The sequence below is a fragment of the Microcaecilia unicolor genome, chromosome 11 (genome assembly GCF_901765095.1).
Source record: "Microcaecilia unicolor chromosome 11, aMicUni1.1, whole genome shotgun sequence".
Taxonomy (NCBI): Eukaryota; Metazoa; Chordata; class Amphibia; order Gymnophiona; family Siphonopidae; genus Microcaecilia; species Microcaecilia unicolor.
Window position 1 is genome coordinate 202,767,573 of NC_044041.1, and position 24,806 is coordinate 202,792,378.

Genomic DNA, 24,806 nt, shown 5'->3' on the forward strand with positions numbered 1-24,806 from the left:
GCCGATGACCAAAGCAGCCACCATTTGTACATGAGGTTCAAACGTAAGACAATTACTGAACGTAACGCTGGGAATTTGGAGTCTTGTTTCTAGCAGATATTAGTCTATCATCAATGGGGAAAATAGTAAAAGCCTACCAAAGGCTGGCTGCATTCTTCTGTCAATTAAAATGTATTTACTTAAAATCATTTTTTTCATAATGAAGACTGAGCTCTGGTATCTTAAAGTTCCATAAATGAGGAAAAACCCTTAGCTCTGAAAGGCCTCTGCATAAGGGACTCCTCTTCCCTACTGGTTTATCACCCAATATCATGTTAATTTCAAAGACAAACTTACCATCAATATTAAGCATCATTTTCCACATGGAAGGTCTCACAGACTGATGGAAGCCAAACCAAACTTCTCTGCCCCCTCCAAGCGGGTGGTAGTAACCCTCTGGAGGAGAAAAGAAAGATCGCCCCACTGGTGTGTACCTGGAAAAAAAAAAAATCAGAGAGCACCACAATGCAGTAAAACTGTTCTAGACCCTAAGCAAATGATAAAAATGAAGTGCTCGTCCTCCAGGTATCACTCAGTTCTGAAGAGATTGCCTCTATCACTGTCCCACACCCCCCCCCCCCCATCACCATCGCTGCCTGCCAGGCAGTCGGGCTCCCCTCACCCCATTCACGCTGGTGGAAGATAGCACCAGATGATCCAGAAGGTCAGTAATCGTTTGGCCACTCTGTGAAAACTGGTGGCGAAATCACTTATGCTCACCACTCCTTACCAGATTTCAGAATACACTGGTTGAAAGGCAACCTGTGCACCCCCATTCCCTGCCTCCTCCCCCACTGTATGGCTGGTCTCAATGGAACCTAAGTAATTAATACGAAACGTTTGTTTGCCACAACTGAACCATCATTTTGGCATGTGAACATTTGCGTCTTTCCATCTTTGGCAGTAGTTTCATTAGGTTTCCCCAGATGCCACTTTATTCATGACACTGTGTAACTTGCTCTGAAGAGACTTGAAATTTTTCCCCTTGCTTTTTAACATTTTCCTTTCCCTACTGTTGCTTTTCATAGAGTCCCTGAGGCTAGAGATTCTTTGCTTGCGCCGACGACATCCAACTCCAAGTGCGTCTTGATCCCTCAAATGTTACTTCTATCCAGTTGCTTAATACTAAGCTGGGATCAGATTGCCACATGGCTCCGAAATCACAAACTTGTATTGAATCATAATAAATGTACAGGTCCTGCTCTGCCACCTGTCCTTTGGCTTGCCCCATTGTCATAGCCAACAGTCGTCTCTCACTAGTCCCCTTGGTTAAGGTTCTGGGTATCATCTTGGACAAAAGAGTTAATCTTTCGTCCATTCGTATCCAACATCATTCGTTGCTGCTCTTTCAAATTAAAGATGTTCTCTATCCGATGCTTGTTTTACCCCCTCAGCACTTCGTATCCTTCTTCGTTCCCTAGTGCTCTCATTCCTTGACTACTGTAATGCCTTACTTCATGGACTCCCCCCAAAAAAGACACTCGGCGACTCCAATTAGTTCAAAATGCAGCAACATGTCTTCTCTTTGATGCATGGCGGTACAATCACGTTACCCCTCTCCTCCGTGAGGAACACTGGTTACCTGTCTCTTTCAGAACTTCCTATAAGATCCTTCTCTTGGTGAACAAAGTCTACCATTCAGTTCAAGTTCCCTATGTAGTCCAATATCTTCTCCCCTACCGCCCCTCGCAGGTCCACTTAAGTTCCTTCCCCCCTGGCAAATCCATCTCTCTTCTGTATGAAATCGTATATTCAATGTAGCTGGCTCTCAGCTCTCGAACACCATTCCTCTATTCACCCTACGCCTGGAATAAACTTCCTGAGCCCCTACGTCTTGCCCCATCCTTGGCCACCTTTAAATCTAGACTGAAAACCCACCTCTTTAACATTGCTTTTGACTCGTAACCACTCGCCTCCACCTACCCTCCTCTCTTCCTTCCCGTTCACATTAATTGATTTGATTTGCTTACTTTATTTATTTTTTGTCTATTAGATTGTAAGCTCTTTGAGCAGGGACTGTCTTTCTTCTATGTTTGTACAGCGCTGCTTATGCCTTGTAGCGCTATAGAAATGCTAAATAGTAGTAGTAGTCAATGTAGCTGGCTCTCAGCTCTCGAACACCATTCCTCTAGCCCTTAGGCTTGAAACCTCTCTTCAAATTTTTAAAGCTCAGCTGGAGGGTCACCTGTTTAATATGGCCTATGGTTCTGGCAGTGCCCGACTGCTTGCTGGTGCAGCCATCGCTACCTAGCGCTGTCCTATCTGCTCTTCCTCGACTTATACCCTTTGCTGATCCCCTTCCTCTATCCTCTCTCTCCTATTTATTGAATTTGTATTGTGAACTGCTCCGATGGATTTCCCATGAGCGGTATATTAAGCCAAAAATAAATTTGAAAACTAGTGAAACTCCAGGCAGCTCTGAGATATCAGGCACCACAGGTGTGCATCAGGGCTACTTGCATTTTCATAACATGTGTCCCGCCTCATTTACGAGGAAACTTCTCCCAGCCAATACTGGGTAGTGGAATAAATGTACTATATTCTGGCAGGAAACAAAACAGCGAAGATGACTAACAAAAACAAAAAATAACAAAAAAACAAACAAACAAAAAAATATATACATATTAAAAACGTCAAAATTTAAAATGAATCATAAAATATGTATTTAAAAGAAAAATCCATCAAAATCAAAAATTACATAAAAAAGACGACACTTGGATGTAAAAATGAAGAATCAACTTTATTAGCCAAACTGTAGCAGGGAGAAAGTCGTCTTTTTTATGTAATTTTTGATTTTGATGGATTTTTTATTTTATTTTATTTTAATAATGTTTTTATTGATGAATGCACAGATGAAACAATTCAAACCTGTACTAATACATCTAAACATCTATCATCAACATTTTTGGATTTTAGACTGTCATAGTAATGCATGAATGTTTTCACTTATATACACTGTCAGCTAGCACATTTGCTTATTTCCGATCTGACGAAGAAGGGCAACCTTCGAAAGCTAATCAAGAAATGTATTAAGTTATGTCCAATAAAAAAAGGTATCATCTTATTTTCTTTTCCATGTTTTATTTTGTTTGATTTCTATTGATAATCTTTTAAATACATATTTTATGATTCATTTTAAATTTTGATGTTTTTAATATGTATATATTTTTTTGTTTGTTTGTTTTTTTGTTATTTTTTGTTTTTGTTAGTCATCTTCGCTGTTTTGTTTCTTGTTGATTTCCTTGCGAAGACTGGTTTCTACTGTTTTTTTTGTACTATATTCTGGCAGCCCTGACCTTGTCCTGAAAGAAGTCTATTGAGCCCATTAGTTAACAAAATACATTGTGAAATGGGTATAAAGTTTGAAAACATGAACTGTAGTCACAAAAGTTTCACATGACCACAAATCAACAATAAACAGATGTTATTTTGCTAATACTAACAATGTTTGCTTTTAGTTTTTTTTTACATCTTTGTTGTATTTTTTATTTCTGTACAAATAAATATTCAATGATAAAGAAAAACTAGAACACAAAAAAAAACCCCAAGAGACCAGAAAAGGAAGAAACCAAGAACTGGGGAAGAAAGTTCTGTGGAGATCAACCCACTTCTCTTGCAGGCAGAAAAGCTCCCAAAGACTAAAAATGTATTCAGTTTATTATGGGCTTGGTCCTTCCCGGGCCCGAATCTCCAGTCTTCCGGTGGCCAAATCAGACCACAACGAAAGGGTCAGTAGAGGAAAAAAATAAAGTGATTTAGATTTATCATCATTAAACATAAAACCAGATATCCTAAGAGTTGTCTTCTGAGGGAACTAAAAGCACGACACTGGCTCACAGAGGTTAAAGAAGCATTTAAAATGTTATAAACAAGGATTATACAAAACCAGCAAGAAAACCCATCACTCTTAGATGGTTAAAAAGTGGTAGGATCCAAACTCATCCATTGCTTTGTCCATCTATGCTTCACCCCTTATATAAGTAACCTGAGATTTGTGATGTTTATGTGCAAGATAAAATCATAAAATTCGTGAAAGCTGGACCAGGGGCTTAGCTAGACCTCATAATGGGAGGGGGCCAGAGCATGAGGTGGGGGGCACACTTTGGTCTGCCGCCCCCAACCCCCGCCAGCTGAAGCGTTGTCCAGCGCCGGTCTGCTGCCCCTCACATCCTGCACGCTCCTTTTAATGAAATTGAGCATGCTCAGTTTCACTAACGCATGCCGGATGTGAGGGGCAAGACAGAGTAGGGCAGGCAATATGGCGGCGCTGGACAACGCTTCAGCTGGCGGGGGTTAGGGACCCCCGCCAGCAAAATCAGGGGCCCACAGGATTTTTCTTCTTTTGGGGGGGCCCAGGCCCCTGTGGCCCCATATAGCTATGCCACTGGGACCAATGAATATAAGGCAATAAGAAGTGACTGCATTGTACACCATGGTCTGAGGTCCATTCACTGTCATCATCTGATTATTGAATTCCTGTGATGTGGTTCATTGGTGTAGGTAAAGTGTGTGTGGAGTGTGGAGGGAACATTTGATTGGCAGGAAAGTCAATCAAAAATCGGTTAACAGTGCAGCCATGATGTACTTAATGCAGTGGCGTAGGAAGGGAGGGGCAGGAGGGGCGGTCCGCCCCGGATGCACGCGCTCGGGGGGGGGGGGGGGGGGGGGGTGCCGGCCCCGCTGGTCCCCTGCTCTCTCTGCCCCGGAACAGGTTACTTCCTGTTTCAGGGCAGAGAGAGCAGGGAACCAGCAGGGCCAAGGCAGCTCCGAGTGACGTGCACTCGGGGCGGATCGGCCCTCCTGCAGGTAAGAATGTGGTCGGGGAGGGGGAGGGGGGGTGCGCAGCGGCGACCCACCCCGGGTGTCATTAGCCCTCGCTACGGCACTGACTTAATGTGTTTCAGGACCCTGTTATGTATCAGAACCCCCAATTCAGAGAGACTACCGACACTCCTCATGTTTAAAAACGTAGCTCTAGCAATGCTAAAAACAAGGAATGTGATCAAATAAAAAAGTGTTCCCCCACCCACACAAAGATCTTAAGGGCAACAGTCACATCTAGCTCTTTACCCCTTAGCTGTGTTCCCTGGAAGTCAAGTCATTTACCTCATTGATGCCAGGTGCCTCATGGCAACATCCAAAGCCTGAACAGAGTCCAGTGGGACTAGTATCCGCCCACTCACCAGTGCCTCGTGCAGCATCCGCCAGCTGACTATTGCCATCCATTTAATCGACACCTTAAATATCCTGTCTTTTCCCTCACCGGGGATTGTCACCTCAAAATCAACCTGTGGAGGATTGAGATCGTCAGTCTAAGGTCAGTCAGAAGGGAGAGGACATGAGAAACACAATAAGCTACGAAACCCCAATTTTCAATCACAAGAAAGGAAAATAAGGGGCGATTTTTTTTTTTGACATGCTTTTGAAGGCAAAGCCCATTCTTTCAATTAGCAGCCTGCGCCTAAACTTCACTCGGTTTATGAATTCCATCCCACCCAGGAAGTAACTAAGAACATGCATACGATGCTGGGTCAGACCAACGGTCTGTCGATAGCAGCATCCAGGTCACTTAGAAGTACCCAACGGAGCCAAATGGGGAGACCTGTTTCCTCCCAGGAGCTCCCCACCTCTGTAACAGTTGTTAATGGATCTGCCCTCTAAAAACATACAGTGATGTGAAAAAGTCCCTCCCCCTCCCGATGTCCCTTATTACTGCGTATGTCACACTGAATGGTTTCTGCAGGGCTGCCGAGAGGGGGGGACACAGCGCCGCCACAGTCCGGCCCACCCGCTCTCCGTCGCTCCCACAACTAACCTGAAGCGCCTTCATCTTCGACGCAAGCAGCAGCAGCAGAGCAGGCCACTCCTTCCTTCCGTGTCCCGCCCTCGCCTGACGTAACCTCCGTGAGGGCGGAGCAGGGAAGGAAGGAGAGGTCTGCCCTGCTCCTGCTTGTGTCGAAGATGAAGGCGCTTCAGGTTAGTTCAGAGAGCCCGGCACTGGCAGCAGGTGGAGGGGGGCCCGGCAACCTCGGGTGGGGGGGGGGCGCAACGCGACGTGACCTCGGGGGGGGGGGGGGGGGGCCCGGCTCTCAGCGGCCCTGGGTTTCTGATCTTTAAACAACATTTAATATTAGACAAAGAGAACCTGAGAAAACACATATTACATTTTGACTGAAGGCTCAGAAGCCATTCAGTGTGACACATATCCAATAATAAGGGAAATGGAGGAGGGACTTTCACACACACATCCAAATCTCTTTTAGACCTGGCTATACCACATGATCAAATCCTCCTGCAAGACCCCTGGCAATTTGTATTTCATTTCTTTCTTCAGACGGGCCAAGCATTAAGTGCGATGATATTTTTCAGTCTAGCGCACAACCCATTTCTGCAGGACCAGGGTAGGGGTTTGCAATCTGGCGAGAGGCAGAGAATAAATACTCTAACTCAGTGGTTCCCAAACCTGGTCCTGGAGGCACCCAAGCCAGTCAGATTTTCAGGATACCCACAATGAATATTAACGAGAGAGATTTGCATGCACCGCTTCCACTGCATGCAATATTAACTGTGGGTATTCTGAAAACCTAACTGGCTGGGGTTGCCTCCAGGATCTAACTAATGAAGCAGCCGCGCCTGACAGCAACTAATTTAATACCCAGTAAGTATTTTTTTCAAGGCTCGCAATCAGGAGCTGGATAACATCTGGAAGCGAGGGTTGCAAATTTGATCTCACCCTCATCCCACTGAAGGCACTGCATGGAGCCTGCAGGCCATGCCTTTTCGCATGCCTTTCTTTTCCTGGAGCTGAGACCAGAATTTGCTCTGGCCTCTCTCTCCTGACTAGTGAAGTGCTATAGCTCTGTGGGTTACGAGCACAGAGGAGACAAGAGTTGGGGTACGATATTAGTGCAGGACGAAAAGATAAAGGGATCCATGGGGGCAATGCAATGGAAAATGCACTTGTCTGGACTCTGCAGCCAGTGAGCAGTTCATTTGCTGTTCCTACAATTTCTGCATTGGGAAGCTAAGCATTCTGACAGAGGAGATCGTCTGGAGATGGAGAGGAGAGGTTAAGAGAAGCGATCAGCTGATTCAGATCACACAGAGGTAAATCGATCTTTATTACATAATATCACTAAATTTAATGAATGCGTTATGTTTGATTTAATATATTCTGCCTCAAAAACAGATTAACACACTTTGCATAATCTCAAGGTCAATAAAACAATGTAAACATTCTCATAAAATAAATGTAACACTTAAAAGCACATTTTGGAAAGCCCCTCCCCCCACCCACTATTGTTCTCTAGGATTTTTACCCTTATTTGTTTTGGTAGTTGGGGCTCATCTGAAATTTTAGAACAGTGTGACCTCCTCAAAGTTTGGGAAGTACTGTTCAGTGTTACAGGAGCTTCAGGCTCTGCTTAGGGTCCAACCGAGGTTTCCTCCGATGAGCAGTGCGAGTACCAGTCACTAGCCATTCAGTTGCCTCCCACTAGGACACATACATACAGGCAGAAGACGACTTATCCGGTTCAACCACTTTAATATATTAAACAGCAGAGGCGCTGCCTTACCCGTTCATGGCCGATGGGAAGGGCAGTGACCGTGTATATGTTCTTCTTCCCATCATACACCGGTTTTCTATCGCCAAAGATCTGCGGTTTGAAATGCTGCACCATGTATTCCACGACCTCTCTAAAAATGAAAGAGGAAAAAGATGTCAGAAAAGGAGTGGCCTAGTGGTTAGGGTGGTGGACTTTGGTCCTGACAAACTGAGTTTGATTCCCACTTTAGGCACAGGCAGCTCCTTGTGACTCTGGGCAAGTCACTTAACCCTCCATTGCCCCATGTAAGCCACATTGAGTCTGCCATGAGTGGGAAAGCGCGGGGTACAAATGTAACAAAAATAAAATAGATACTATTGGAGATTCTACATGGAATGTTGCTACTATTGGAGATTCTACATGAAATGTTGCTACTATTGGACATTCTACATGGAATGTTGCTACTATTGGAGATTCTACATGGAATGTTGCTACTATTGGAGATTCTACATGGAATGTTGCTATTACACTAGCAACATTCCATGTACAAGGCTGCGCAGGCTTCTGTTTCTGTGAGTCTGACGTCGTGCAGGACGTCAGACTCACAGAAGCAGAAGCCTGCGCGGCCACATTGGTGATCTGCAAGGGCCGACTTCTACATGGAATGTTGCTAGTGGAATAGCAACATTCCATGTAGAATCTCAAATAGTAGCAACAGTGGAGGAGTGGCCTAGTGGTTAGGGTGGTGGACTTTGGTCCTGGGGAACCGAGGAACTGAGTTTGATTCCCACTTCAGGCACAGGCAGCTCCTTGTGACTCTGGGCAAGTCACTTAACCCTCCATTGCCCCATGTAAGCCGCATTGAGCCTGCCATGAGTGGGAAAGCGCAGGGTACAAATGTAACAAAAATAAAATAGATACTATTGGAGATTCTACATGGAATGTTGCTACTGTTGGAGATTCTACATGGAATGTTGCTACTATTGGAGATTCTACATGGAATGTTGCTATTACACTAGCAACATTCCATGTACAAGGCTGCGCAGGCTTCTGTTTCTGTGAGTCTGACGTCGTGCAGGACGTCAGACTCACAGAAGCAGAAGCCTGCGCGGCCACATTGGTGATCTGCAAGGGCCGACTTCTACATGGAATGTTGCTAGTGGAATAGCAACATTCCATGTAGAATCTCAAATAGTAGCAACAGTGGAGGAGTGGCCTAGTGGTTAGGGTGGTGGACTTTGGTCCTGGGGAACCGAGGAACTGAGTTTGATTCCCACTTCAGGCACAGGCAGCTCCTTGTGACTCTGGGCAAGTCACTTAACCCTCCATTGCCCCATGTAAGCCGCATTGAGCCTGCCATGAGTGGGAAAGTGCAGGGTACAAATGTAACAAAAATAAAATAGATACTATTGGAGATTCTACATGGAATGTTGCTACTATTGGAGATTCTACATGGAATGTTGCTAGTGGAATAGCAACATTCTGTGTAGAATCTCAAATAGTAGCAACAGTGGAGGAGTGGCCTAGTGGTTAGGGTGGTGGACTTTGGTTTTGGGGAACTGAGGAACTGAGTTTGATTCCCACTTCAGGCACAGGCAGCTCCTTGTGACTCTGGGCAAGTCACTTAACCCTCCATTGCCCCATGTAAGCCGCATTGAGCCTGCCATGAGTGGGAAAGCGCGGGGTACAAATGTAACAAAAAAAATAAAAATAAAACCGTGCCACCTGCTTCTTAATCTTCCTCGATGTAATGTGGACATCCAAGTAGTTTAAGTTTGATCCTGGTGTACGGCAGGCAACGTGCCAGAAGGTGGCAGCCTTGTAATACAAAATCTTTCAGGCTATGGCAGAAACCTTTACGATGGATTCTGTAGCCCAGGTCTCTCTCCAGGTGAAAATGTGGCATTTTTCCTCACTGTCTGTCTAGTGTGACGTGGTAAGCTGGGGGGTAATAACTGGCCTGTTCTCATCTCTGCCTGTGAGGCAAGCAGCCAGTAAAATGAACAAGAAAAAAAATAAAAATAATAACAGCTGCCACTCACTCACTTTTCTCAGCGTGCGGTGCACGAGTGCACGATATTATGCATACGGGGTACCAAGACGGAGAGCTACAGAACAGAATTGGGCTAGAAAGCAATGAGCCCCGTCTTCTTCCTCCACTCCTCTCGCTGTTTCTATGACAACAGATACTGGTGCAAGACAGTGACTGCACAACCGGTGCTACAGCACCGTGCGTGCTGGTGGAAAAGAGGAGGGGATATAGGATTGTCCAGAAAATAAATCTGTCTCCTTAATTACTTGAAAATGTTTTTACTCAATTTAACCAAATGTACAAAGTAATGCTGGACAAGTTGAGCAACATTACAAAATATCCACTCTTAAGATCAACACATCTCCTCCCCCAGCCTCATTACAGAGAAACCCATCCCAACAGTCTGTGTCTTAATTAAACCAACAAGCCAAACAGAGAGGGTAACCAGCATACATACATAAAAAGTACACAAACAAAAAAAAAAAGCAACACTGGGCCTTCAAGACTGAGACAAACAGGAGTGTTTTATTAGTGAATGACCCGACATGGGCCGTGTTTCGGTGTGAAACAACGCCTGACTCAGGGGTCAGGGTTTGGGCATAAATTATGTGAAGTGTATAGGTATTCAAGTCCTCCGAGATTAAACGGAGAGAAACATCAAAGCATTACTTTGACAGAGTGGGAGGGTGGGGGTATGCATGGGGACATCAAAGCATTTCATTGATATTCTAACAGAATGGGTGTTGGTAGGTAAGAGGAGGGTAATAGAGAAATAAACAGAGAAATACAGCTTTATGTTTTATAATGGGTTCCTGTAAGACCTTTGAAATAAGAATGATTGAATATTTTGACACCCAACAAACAGGACTTAATAAGGATCTGGGTTTTCTAACCCATTATAAACCATAAAGCTGCATTTCTCTGTTTATTTCTCTGTTTATTACCCTCCTCTCACCTACCAACACCCATCCTGTTAGAATATCAATGATATGCTTTGATGTCCCCATGCATACCTCCGACCCACCCCATCCTCCCACCCTGTCAGACTGTCATAGTAATGCTTGAATGTTTTCACTTATATACACTGTCAGCTAGCACATTTGCTTATTTCCGATCTGAGGAAGAAGGGCAACCTTCGAAAGCTAATCAAGAAATGTATTAAGTTATGTCCAATAAAAAAGGTATCATCTTATTTTCTTTTCCATGTGTTATTTTGTTTGATTTCTATAGATTCTACATGGAATGTTGCTATTCCACTAGCAACATTCCATGTAGAAGTCGGCCCTTGTAGATCACCAATGTGGCCGCACAGGCTTCTGCTTCTGTGAGTCTGACGTCCTGCACGTACGTGCAGGACGTCAGACTCACAGAAACAGAAGCCTGCGCAGGAATGTTGCTAGTGGAATAGCAACATTCCATGTAGAATGTCCAATAGTAGCAACATTCTATGTAGAATCTCCAATAGTATCTATTTTACTGTCATAGTAATGCTTGAATGTTTTCACTTATATACACTGTCAGCTAGCACATTTGCTTATTTCCGATCTGACGAAGAAGGGCAACCTTCGAAAGCTAATCAAGAAATGTATTAAGTTATGTCCAATAAAAAAGGTATCATCTTATTTTCTTTTCCATGTGTTATTTTGTTTGATTTCTATAGATTCTACATGGAATGTTGCTATTCCACTAGCAACATTCCATGTAGAAGTCGGCCCTTGTAGATCACCAATGTGGCCGCACAGGCTTCTGCTTCTGTGAGTCTGACGTCCTGCACGTACGTGCAGGACGTCAGACTCACAGAAACAGAAGCCTGCGCAGGAATGTTGCTAGTGGAATAGCAACATTCCATGTAGAATGTCCAATAGTAGCAACATTCTATGTAGAATCTCCAATAGTATCTATTTTACTGTCATAGTAATGCTTGAATGTTTTCACTTATATACACTGTCAGCTAGCACATTTGCTTATTTCCGATCTGACGAAGAAGGGCAACCTTCGAAAGCTAATCAAGAAATGTATTAAGTTATGTCCAATAAAAAAGGTATCATCTTATTTTCTTTTCCATGTGTTATTTTGTTTGATTTCTATAGATTCTACATGGAATGTTGCTATTCCACTAGCAACATTCCATGTAGAAGTCGGCCCTTGTAGATCACCAATGTGGCTGCACAGGCTTCTGCTTCTGTGAGTCTGACGTCCTGCACGTACGTGCAGGACGTCAGACTCACAGAAACAGAAGCCTGCGCAGGAATGTTGCTAGTGGAATAGCAACATTCCATGTAGAATGTCCAATAGTAGCAACATTCTATGTAGAATCTCCAATAGTATCTATTTTACTGTCATAGTAATGCTTGAATGTTTTCACTTATATACACTGTCAGCTAGCACATTTGCTTATTTCCGATCTGAGGAAGAAGGGCAACCTTCGAAAGCTAATCAAGAAATGTATTAAGTTATGTCCAATAAAAAAGGTATCATCTTATTTTCTTTTCCATGTTTTATTTGGTTTGATTTCTATAGATTCTACATGGAATGTTGCTATTCCACTAGCAACATTCCATGTAGAAGTCGGCCCTTGTAGATCACCAATGTGGCCGCGCAGGCTTCTGCTTCTGTGAGTCTGACGTACGTGCAGGACGTCAGACTCACAGAAACAGAAGCCTGCGCAGGAATGTTGCTAGTGGAATAGCAACATTCCATGTAGAATGTCCAATAGTAGCAACATTCTATGTAGAATCTCCAATAGTATCTATTTTACTGTCATAGTAATGCTTTAATGTTTTCACTTATATATACTCAGCAAATTAAAAACAAACCTAAGGAAAATCTCCTTCTAACTATCTTCAGCCATAAACAATGAAAAAAGGAGGAGATATATCATGAAAAATGTCGTCAACTAAACTTATACCTGACATATATTAATTAATGAGAGTGTTGTTACCTCAAGAAGCCCTCGGCTCTATTTAAACTTGAGCTCACGAGGGCTGGGTAGCTTCATCATTGGTAGCAACACTCGAGATGTAGCTTAAAGTTGTATAATTCTTTTTTATCTTTTTCTAATTTTTCTTATATACAATTTTCAACAGTAGTAAATTATCTATCATTCATCGAATAGCATCTAACAGCTACTTAGCTTTCTATAGTCTGATCCTTCTTATAACTCGCTGCATAAATGACGCGACCTCGACCAACAGTGGCCAGCGTTTCGTTGCCTGCATCAGGGTCTGGTGGTCTGCGTGCAGCTAGTAATGCAGAGCTTACTGTTTAGAACACTGCACTGGTGAATGCAAGCTCAGCTGTAAGTTTGTATGATCTGAACTCCGGTTAGCACGTGCTTTATTTACGTTACAATATGCCAAGTGGAATGAGAATATTTTTGAACATGGCGAAGTTACAGACTTTTTACCGTGACCACCCAGTGATTTTCACACATTCAAAAATATTTGCACTGTGAAACTACCATTATTTGGGGGGGGGGGGGGGGGGGGGGGGGGAACGGGCAACAGCTTACTGTTAATGATGTCACAGTGACAGACTTTTGTAAACAATAATTTGGCGTGTCGATCAAACGGGCTCTGCAGTAGAAAGCAAGGCCATGTGAATAGATCCAACTCAGTCTATAGCGAATGGAACGACTCCTGTTAGCCCCCTGGGCCCTGACCAATAAACTGAAATTGAATGCGCAAAAAAAAAAAAAAAAGTTCCTGTGGTTCTGAAATCAGGGAGTTGAGGTCCCATCATCAATATCTTTGACCACTGGTCAAATCTGAAGCCAGAGTACTAGGGGGTCTTGCTCGATTCTTCACTCACCTTCTCTTCCCATATTAACCAGCTATGGAAGAAAACACTATTCAAAATGAGACAGCTACGTCTAGTCAGATCATTCTTCAACCAAAAAGCCTTCTTACTACTAGTGCACAATGTTAGTTCTACCTCATTCTATTTCTTGGTATTAAGTGTCAATATCAGAAAAAAAAACTGCAAATCATACAGAACGCAGCTGCTAGACGTACCCAAATTGAATAGATAAACTAGTGTTTCAACTCATCTTAACCTTCACTGGCTTCCCATAGCAGAAAGACTCGGGTTCAAAACTGCTTGTTTAGTTTTTCAAATCCTACAGGGTTTCACCTCTGAACTGCTAAGATCACTTCACTGTATCTGGTCCAATCTAACAGACTGAAAGAACCACTGATGCATCACCGTTCCAAAAGACAATTCAGAAGATTTTCAGCTCTTTACTCCGTTCTTGGAGTCAGAATATGGAACTCTCTACCTATTCCCATCAGAACAGAAAACAAGTTTCCTCAACTTCATAACAATCTAGCATCATCCATTATCCTTTCCTTTAATGTTTTTAGTCTCATGCATTACACCAATGGTCTCTAATATTTCTCATTCCTCACACTAACACTACCTGATTTTGCCTCACCTAGAATGTAGACTGCACTGATCCCTGGAATGGGGATATTAGCGGTATACATGAATTGATTTGAATGACACTATTTACTGTGTTTTAGCTTGAATATTTTTAACGTGCAAAAATCACTAGGTAGGTATGTGTTAGGCGGCGAGAGTCTGATAGATACGGACGGGGAGAGGGATCTTGGGGTGATAGTATCTGAGGATTTGAAGGCGACGAAACAGTGTGACAAGGCGGTGGCCGTAGCTAGAAGATTGCTAGGCTGTATAGAGAGAGGTATGACCAGCAGAAGAAAGGGGGTGTTGATGCCCCTGTATAAGTCATTGGTGAGGCCCCATCTGGAGTATTGTGTTCAGTTTTGGAGACCGTATCTTGCTAAGGATGTAAAAAGAATCGAAGCGGTGCAAAGAAAAGCTACAAGAATGGTATGGGATTTGCATTACAAGACATATGAGAGACTTGCTGACCTGAACATGTATACCCTGGAGAAAAGGAGAAACAGGGGTGATATGATACAGACGGTCAAATACTTGAAAGGTATTAATCCGCAAACGAACCTTTTCCGGAGATACGAAGGCGGTAGAACGAGAGGACATGAAATGAGATTGAAGGGGGGCAGACTCAAGAAAAATGTCAGGAAGTATTTCTTCACGGAGAGAGTGGTGGATACTTGGAATGCCCTCCCGCGGGAGGTGGTGGAGAGGAAAACGGTAACGGAATTCAAACATGCGTGGGATAAACATAAAGGAATCCTGTTCAGAAGAAATGGATCCTCAGGAGCTTAGCAGAGATTGGATAACAGAGCCGTGGAGCTGGTGGTTGGGAGGCAGGGATAGTGCCGGGCAGACTTATACGGTCTGTGCCAGAGCCAATGGTGGGAGGCGGGGATAGTGCTGGGCAGACTTGTACGGTCTGTGCCCTGAAAAAGACAAGTACAAATCAAGGTAAGGTATACACAAAAAAGTGGCACATTTCTTGGGCAGACTGGATGGACCGTGCAGGTCTTTTTCTGCCGTCATCTACTATGTTACTATGTATATGCTAAAATGTATCAACACAGCTTAAAATAATTAAATACTGTTTAATAGTAACACATAAGTACGATGCCTAAGTACAAAAAAATTCTCATTGAAATTCAAAGCGGTTGCTGAGAAAACTGTAAAAAAAACTGTTGGGGGGGGGGGGTTACTGGTTTTTCTTGCCTCACCCTATTCAGTTTTTACAAATATACACAAACCAAATTCTCACCTTACCTGTTGACCCTTCGTGGACACTTGTCTGGCTTGATGTCCACTTCATAATGGTACACATCAACTTTGGGAATGTCTACTTCAAAGTAGTTTGCAAGGAGCTTGATGGGCTTTCCAACCGTTCCTATCCCGGGCCGACGCGGGGCCTGGAAAACCTGCTGCAGGGGTGGCAGGAAAGTGCTGGTGGCTGGGGCAGGAGAGAGAACAAGCAAATGTCAGGAAGATCAACAAACGCACAGATTTACTCTGCTGCCAAAGTCCTCCTCCGCACTCCTCAGACTCAGATTCTCACCCTTTCCTAATATTACCTTAACACGTGAAAAGAGAACAAAAAAATAAATAAATACTGTGAATGTTACGCCTAAAGCCACAAAGCGCAAACAGAATGAGAAGTGTGTTCTCGGCTCCAATTATACAGTCTCCCTACCCTCGCAAACAGCTGAATCTCTGCATCTCTCATGCAGCACTGCATGCCATGTGGATCTTACATCATGCATCGCATAGCACATACTGACAGAACCAAAGGGAAAAAAAAAAACTAATTACAAAACCCAGAAGCAGCATCCCGTCCATCTTTCTTTTAAATGGAAACATCGTCCAGAGGTTCGTTCAACCTGCATTGCCCTAAGAGGTTCCTTGTTTTAATAGTCACCTTACAGCTTGTTTCTCACACACACAAGGAGTTTACAAGCAACCACTTCACGTAGGAAGCCGATTCTGTGGGCACTTGTGAAAATTCATTCAGGCTTTGCTGTAACAGGAGCCCATGCCTGAATATTACCAGAGAAAATATGGCATAGGTGATAAGTACTAATGTAAGCAGTGAAGTTGATCCAAATAATTGTATTCAAAGCAAAAAAACTTCATCTAACTTATTCTACACAGACACCCGGAATATATTTCAGAAATTCAGCAATATCCTTAATCATTAAACATTACACTAAGGTGAAGCTCGTTACAGTTATCGATAGGTTATAAATTATGCAAGACCTGAGTACACAGGAAAGTCTCACTACAAGGAAATTATGGTTCCGATAGCCATCCTGGTCTTCAGAACTGTAATCTTTGTAGACCATGGCACCTTTGAAAAGAATCAATACAAAAAGGTGTTGCAGGCCATGAGCTTCAGAGATCTCAAAAGCTGTGGAAACCTATATGACCTCTAAAGCTTCAGCACCTCACTGGCTTTTCTTGATTGTAAAATAGGGGTCACAGCCTAGAGAGATTCAATAGAGAAGGTGGACAGAAGGCCACTCTCTCTTTCTTTTTTTAAGAGGTCAAAACCATTTGCTCGGAAAGAGGATCTGAACCACAGTTCTGGCTGATGCCAGACACTGCCACATGTCTGTCCTTAACATGACATTGGAAGTTTGGTGTCAGTGAGGGTGCAAGAAGGCAGGGACAAAAGGGAATTTTTCACTGCCTGGAAACAGAGGGACCCACATACCTCTGCTCTCCATGGTAAAGCTCCATAAACTCCCACTTTGTCATGTAAATGTGACCAGCTGGGCAGAAGGGCTGGAGAGGCCCATGGTTTGATGGAGCACAATGTATTCAGTGAGCAGTGTAAAATCCAGCTGCCATTATAAATTCAGCAGGCCAGTGCAGGAAAGCACAGACTTTTTCACAAAGAAAAGCTGTCCTGCCTGGGGCATATTAAGACACAAGTGAAATGAACCCCCCCTCCACACAGTCTAGCAGAAGACAGACATGCAAAGGGGGACCCTAGGTGATCTGGAAAGCTTCTGTACTACAACAGGATCTTTGGGTTACTGCTCCAATAAAATAAGAGTCAACTGCCCAAAAAAAGGGTACAAAAGAGCAGAAATAGGAAAAGCATGCTGGGGGGGGGGGGGGGGGGGGGGGGGAACCCCATAGCCAAATACGAGTCATTTTCAGAAATCTAAGCCTGCATTAGCTTTGTCACAACCTAGCACAGACTACTACTACTACTTGACATTTCTAAAGCGCTACTAGGGTTACGCAGCGCTGTACAATTTAACATAGAAGGACAGTCCCTGCTCAAAGGAGCTTACAATCTAAAGGACAAATGTACAGTCAGTCAAATAGGGGCAGTCTAGATTTCATGAATGGAGGTATAATGGTTAGGTGCCGAAAGCAACATTGAAGAGGTGGGCCAACATGATTAGTCGTGATAAGAAATGCATTATTGGGTGGCAGTGACCACAGACAGTCATTGCAACTGACCACTTCTGTCAAATATTAAAAATGGTGAAACCTGACCATGTTTCCTGTAGTAAAAGGCATATTTTACCAAAGATAATGCTGTTGCTCATGAAAGACAGTCCTGACTGGATAATTCTTATATTCACCCAATAAACAGTGCCAGAACCTACAAACAGCCATGTGCTTCAAGGGTTAATACAAGAAGGAATGAAACACGGCGATAAAAAGACCTTTCATTGTGTACACAAAACAGGTAAGCCCTGTTCTTTAAATTCAAACTGAGAAGCAGACCAAGAGCTACCCTCACCCATTAATCAAGTTTTCAATTTGGGAGAATTGTGGAACAGAAGGCTCCATCTTTGATTGTTTATTTTTTTACATTTTTCCCTCTTTTTCTATGATTTCAGCCTGCAAATAGAAAAAGTCACAAAGAACTTCAGATGTTAACTTTGTTACCAGTGCTTCAAGATGAAATAATCCCCTGTTGCTGTTCTACAAATAAGACAGGCAATTGAATAGTTCTTGAAACAAAGTCACGTCCCACAGAGACACATAATCACCAAAGTCAGACATAGTAGAGGAGGAATAGCCCTGGTGGTTACAGAAGCACATTGAGAACCTGGGAAACCAGGGTTCAAATCTTGCTTCGCCTACCTCGGGTAATCACTTCAGCCTTTATTATATCTGGTACAAGCTTAATTGTGATCACTGTGATGTAGGAAAATGCCTACTACACACAATCAATGAGGTTTAAGAAGGGTCTTAAAGTATTTCTTTGTTCAACTCCCAGTTTTATTGTTTTAGTATCATTTTCTTTTTTTTCCTTCTCTTATGTTTTGTAACTTTTTAGGTTTTCCTCCATTTAAATATTTTTTTTTATTGTAAACTTTATTGTAAACGCTATTAGATTGTAAGCTCTTTGAGCAGGGACTGTCTCTCTTTGTTAAATTGTACAGCACTGCGTAACCCTAGTAGCGCTCTAGAAATGTTAAGTAGTAGTAAACTGCTCAATATAATAAGCAGTATATCAAATTTTTAATAAACTGTAACTGTAAACCCCAGACTTGCTTTTCTCATTGGAACTGAAATGCAGTTGTGCGTGACATGCCAGCCTGTCTATTCATGGGGGGGGGGGGGGGGTTCTAAGATTTCATGTAAACAAATTTTATAACAACTTAGCTCCAAAAGAGGGTTCAATAAATGTGCGTTTATTTTTCAGCATTGAACTTTAGTCATTTTTGAGTTTATTAGTTACATTCAAGTCCTTGAATTCAATACTCTGTTTGGCCAGCTGACCAAGCTCCTGTAAGAAAAGTAATGATCAGGGCAGTCTGCCACATTCTTATAATCAATTTCATCAGAGCAAATCCAAATCAACTTATTTTTCATATATAGCAAAAAGTTTTAAAATGATTTTTCTGGTGTGCCTTTCCGTCACATTCCAATGTTTTCAATATTCTGCTCTATAGCATAATGTTTATATATAGTAGGTTATCAGCTCCAACTACCAGGATCTATGGAAACTGCTCCTAAACAAATTTGTCAATCAAGCGAAAGGATAATCAGGCTGTTTCTCTTAATGTGTTTTTGAGCAAAGCCAAATAGGAAGTTTTATCACTCCACTTTTCTAGACACTTTCCAGCATTTGTGGTGTACCAGCAAGAAGGGGGCTACAACTAACTTCAAAGACCACAGAAAGCCCACCCATGGAAGGTGTTAGGACAAGCACATCTTATTTCAAGGTCTGAACTCACCATTTATCCTATACAGCCAAATTTTCAGGAAACATATTTTCAATAATGTACAAGTAACTTGGATAGAAAAATAATGTATGCATCGGACTGTAACCTACCTTGAGTTTAAATTTGGAAAAACGTAATAAATCTAAAAATCCAAATCCGCTGATTTCTCAATTATGAAAAGTTCATCACAAAATATCACTAGAAATGCTGCTATATACAACAAAGACTAGCAATAGGAAGTCAGCCCAAAACAGCGCCAGTAGGAAATACAGCTTATATCACATGATTTAGGAGCACCAAAGTTTCAAAACAAGACAAGCAAACCAATAACTTTGGCTAGAACATACAGCCTAGCTATCAATGGGCATGTTAGACATAAAATATAAAGAAAAGATCTCCATAAACTGATCAGCAGAAGCACCATGAAGGGTCTTCCCAAATTCTAACCATACCTCCAAGAAAAGACCCCTGGGTCTTCACATCTCACAGCAACTCAGTATAAGAATCTTTGGCATTCGGTTAAACTTAAAACACTTTTTAACATACTAATCAAAGCAGTTCACCTAGCCAAGAAAACAGCAAAAACATCTACACCCCTATTTGTCTAGGGCAAAACTATCATCATTTTAAAGAAAAACATTCTTGCAGTTTTGAAGAGAAAACCACAGTAACTTGTAGGACAAATCAAAGCTTCGATAACTTCAATATGTCTACGAGAATGGTAAAACAAAAAAATGACTAACATTTCCTATTAGGGATAAAATTAATGAGCAGATTTTATAGACTTTAACACACCAATTCTAAACAAGCCCTTACTTAATATTTTACCACCAATAGAGCAGTTATATAAAAGTGGTTTAATCGCAAAAAAAGAAAGAAACTCAGAATAATAGGAGGTTTTGGCATTCTGGTCGATCATTAATACAGAGAGGTAAACATGCAAAGAATTTGAAAACTATTTTCTGCCAATCACATCTTCTTGGTTTCATCTGCTTTTCCCACTGGCACTTAAGGAAACTGAACTGCAGGAGCAGTCAGAGAGCCCAGGTCTCCTTTCCACCCACTTTCACCTCATGTGCATCCCCTTTTCCTCTCATTTCCTCTCACCTCACCCCCTGCTATGTACAGGCCCCTCTGAACTACACCCCCTCCTCCTGCAGACTCCTCAGAGCTCCCTCCTCTCAGCACTTGTAACCCACACCCCTCCTTCCTCAATGCACCCACCACCTGCAACCTGCATTCCACTGTGCTCAACACATGCAGCCCCCCCCCCCCCCACACTCCTCAGAGTGTCTGCAGCCAGTACTCCTCCTCACCTGTACCCAACACCTGCAGCCCCCTTCCTCCCTCTACAGACTCCTCAGTGCTTGCAGCCTGCACTCCTCCTCTCTGTGCCCAACACCTACAGCACCCCCTCCCTACAGACTCCTTGGAGTGTTTGCAGCCTACACTCCTCCCCACCCCTCCTTCCCCACTATGCCCAACACCCCACAGATTCATTGGAGTGCTTGCAGCCTGTATTCCTCCCCACTTCTGCAGCACCCCCTCCTCCTCTACAAACTATGGAGTGCTTGCAGCCTGCACTCCTCCCCCTCCATTGCACCCAGCATCTGCAACACCCCACCCCAAACTCCTCAGAGTGGTTGCAGCCTGCATTCCTTCCCACCACCTCCTTCCCCACTGTGCCCAACACCTGCAGCCACACCCCCTCCCTCTCTACAGACTCCTGGCGTGCTTGAAGCCTGTACTCCTTCACACCCACTTCCCACTCTAGCCCAACACCTATAGCCACACCCCTAGTGCTTGCAGCCTGCACTCTTCCCCACTTCTGAAGCACCCCCCCCCTTCCTCTACAAACTATGGAGTGCTTGGAGCCTGCACGCCTCCCCCTCCATTGCACCCAGCATCTGCAACACCCCACCCCAAACTCCTCAGAGTGGTTGCAGCCTGCATTCCTTCCCACCACCTCCTTCTCCATTATGCCCAACATCTGCAGCCACACCCCCTCCCTCTCTACAGACTCCTGGCGTGCTTGAAGCCTGTACACTTCCACACCCACTCTAGCCCAACACCTGTAGCCACACCCCTAGTGCTTGCAGCCTGCACTCTTCCCCACTTCTGCAGCACCCCCCCTCCTCTACAAACTATGGAGTGCTTGCAGCCTGCACTCCTCCCCCTCCATTGCACCCAGCATCTGCAACACCCCACCCCAAACTCCTCAGAGTGGTTGCAGCCTGCATTCCTTCCCACCACCTCCTTCCCCACTGTGCCCAACACCTGCAGCCACACCCCCTCCCTCTCTACAGACTCCTGGCGTGCTTGAAGCCTGTACTCCTTCACACCCACTTCCCACTCTAGCCCAACACCTATAGCCACACCCCTAGTGCTTGCAGCCTGCACTCTTCCCCACTTCTGAAGCACCCCCCCCCCCCTTCCTCTACAAACTATGGAGTGCTTGGAGCCTGCACACCTCCCCCTCCATTGCACCCAGCATCTGCAACACCCCACCCCAAACTCCTCAGAGTGGTTGCAGCCTGCATTCCTTCCCACCACCTCTTTCCCCACTGTGCCCAACACCAGCAGCCCTGCCCCCTACAGACTCCTCAGAGAGCCTGCATTCCTCTCCACCACCTCCTTCTCCATTATGCCCAACATCTGCAGCCACACCCCCTCCCTCTCTACAGACTCCTGGCGTGCTTGAAGCCTGTACTCCTTCACACCCACTTCCCACTCTAGCCCAACACCTATAGCCACACCCCTAGTGCTTGCAGCCTGCACTCTTCCCCACTTCTGAAGCACCCCCCCCCCCCTTCCTCTACAAACTATGGAGTGCTTGCAGCCTGCACTCCTCCCCCTCCATTGCACCCAGCATCTGCAACACCCCACCCCAAACTCCTCAGAGTGGTTGCAGCCTGCATTCCTTCCCACCACCTCCTTCCCCACTGTGCCCAACACCAGCAGCCCTGCCCCCTACAGACTCCTCAGAGAGCCTGCATTCCTCTCCACCACCTCCTTCTCCATTATGCCCAACATCTGCAGCCACACCCCCTCCCTCTCTACAGACTCCTGGCGTGCTTGCAGCCTGTACACTTCCACACCCACTCTAGCCCAACACCTGTAGCCACACCCCTAGTGCTTGCGGTCTGCACTCCCCCCCCCCCCCCCCCCCATACCCAACATCTGCTGCAGCCATCCTCCCCAGCACTCTTGAAGAATGCTTGCAGCTTACATTCCCTCCCCCCCCCCCCCAAATACTCCTCAGAGTACTTGCACTCCTCCTCCTCCTCCCCTTTCCCCATTGCACTGAAAAGTGTTTGCAGTGTGCACTCTTCCTCCTTCCCATTGCGCCCAACACCTTCAGCCCCCCCTCCCCTCCCTCCCTCCCTCCCTGTACAGACTCCTCGGAGCCCCCGTTCTCCCCCCTCCCCCTCCGACACACACCTGCTGCGGAGGCTCCCGCTTCCATCCCATAGACACGGCGCGGCGGAGAGCGCTCGTACTGCCGGCGGGCTTCCCTCCCTGGATTCGGCGCAGAGCTCCGCGCAGCCGCCCATCTCAGCCAATCAGAAGCTAGAGAGGGGGGCGAGAGCTGTCCGGAGCGCGAAGAGCAGCGGTCTTAGCCGACGCCGTTCAGGCCTCCAGCCACAGCGCCCCCTGTGGCACGATGGCGCTGTTGCAGCTTCTGGCTCTTTTTTTTCCAAGACCGCACGCAAGAAACCGTGATGACATCCTCCAACAAACTTCCACTGTTTTAAGTCTGCACGGGGGGGGGGAATGTAAAAACATGCCTATGATTTGTACAATTTGGAAAGGCTAAACAACCAGTCCCTTTCTAGCCCTTCCACCCCAATCATTCCGTTATAAAGCGTGCTTATCTTAGTTCTCACTTGTTTCCTCGACTAAGAACTGTAGTTCCTTGGTCTTTCTTCCCAAGGAAGGTGTTCTAACCCCTTTCTTTTTTTCATTCCTTTTCTTTCACATACTCGTTTGAAATAGAGCTACTGGAACGGAAGATGGGGGGTATAGCAGCGACGTAGATAGAGGCATGAAATTCATAGTTTTGTTGTACTTCAATCTATGAATAACATTTTTTAAAGAACCACAGTCAATAGACTGAAAATTGGGATATATTATCCAATAATGACTCCAAGATGTTGCTCTTTTAGTGAATCCTAGCTCAGACCCCACCATTTCATTTTTCCTGCAATTATTCCACTCCCCTCCCCCACAAATCTGATTAGTTTGCATTTACCCACATTAAATGTCATCTGCCATTTAGACAACTACGGGCATAGTTTAGGACAGTACAGTGCATTGATGAGCAGACTGGACAGAGCACATGAGCATTTCACTCAGTAGGCTCACAAGATTCTTCTGCAAACTAACACATCCTTGCCCTTTTAATGTTTTTAATTGCTATATGTGAGATTCACTCAGTTTACTTATGACCATGGTAAACAGTGCAGGTCCAAGAACAAGGCCATAGGGCACTCCACTACTGACCCCTTTTACAAGTCGATAACTGATAATTTTGTCCTACCCCAAGTTTTGGCTTTTAGCTTGTTTCCAATCTATAAAAGACTTCCAACTGCTGTGACTCTAAAGGATATTGTACAATACTTGTTGACATTCTAAATACACTACAGTAACTAGCTCACCCTTATGCACTTATGTAATTTAAAAAAAAAAAAAACCTAATAAATTGGTTAAGGCAAGTGACTAAGCTAAGTCCATATGGACTCATTCCTATTAAGCCAGAAGTTTCAACTGTTTTGCCTGCCACAGATTATGGTTGGGAGGCAGGGATAGTGAGACTTATACGGTTTGTGCCAGAGCCGGTAGTTGGGAGGCAGGGATAGTGCTGGGCAGACTTATACGGTCTGTGCCTGGTGGTTGGGAGGCGGGGATAGCACTGGGCAGACTTATACGGTCTGTGCCCTGAAAAAGACAGGTACAAATTAAGGTAAGGTATACACAAAAACTAGCACATATGAGTTTATCTTGTTGGGCAGACTGGATGGACCGTGCAGGTCTTTTTCTGACATCATCTACTATGTTACCTCATGGCTCTCTTAAAAAAAAAAAATTGGCAGCAGGGCCACATTAAGTGGTAGTAACCTAACTTAACAGGTCAGCTATTGCATAGCACTAGGGTGAATAGTATCCAGATTGTGGTGATTTGTTGCTACATCTCCTAGAAACTTGGACAACAGCTAAAGCATGCAATTGTCTCACCAAGAAAGTGTTTCCAGCGTGGATGTATCTCCCAACATTCTCAGTAAATACTAGGAAATGGCGTAGAGAAAAGGCCAAAAACCAGAGAAGGCCAGTTCAAATTGCTCAGGCTCTTGGTGCTCATGAGCAAGTCCCTTAACTCTCCCTAGTGCACCTGAATGTATCTTACCTAGACTACAACTGAAAAAGTCATGGGCAAAATCCTTTCCCTCCTTCTTTCTGTCCCTCCCCATCATACCATTTAGTTTTTCTGCATCACCTTTTCCCTCTGAGCACTCCTTTTATATCTTAGTCATCCAGCAGTCCAAGCTTTTCCCTTTGAAACGTAATGAAATAAATTGTTGCCCCTAT

The 24,806-nt window shown here is 44.3% G+C and overlaps 1 protein-coding gene across 1 annotated transcript in view; it reads right to left on the reverse strand.

Moving 5' to 3' along the window:
- The window catches only part of LOC115481170 (protein argonaute-1), a 48,606-nt gene extending 25,870 nt beyond the window's left edge, over positions 1-22,736 (reverse strand). Inside the window, exons 1-5 of the mRNA XM_030220220.1 lie at positions 22,662-22,736; positions 15,295-15,478; positions 7,617-7,737; positions 5,146-5,327; positions 337-473 (exon numbers count right to left, since the gene is read on the reverse strand). Of these exons, the coding sequence (XP_030076080.1) occupies positions 337-473; positions 5,146-5,327; positions 7,617-7,737; positions 15,295-15,478; positions 22,662-22,686 (649 nt within the window). The 5' untranslated portion in view covers positions 22,687-22,736. The remainder of the gene's footprint in view (positions 1-336; positions 474-5,145; positions 5,328-7,616; positions 7,738-15,294; positions 15,479-22,661) is intronic.
- Positions 22,737-24,806: the final 2,070 nt, after the last annotated feature.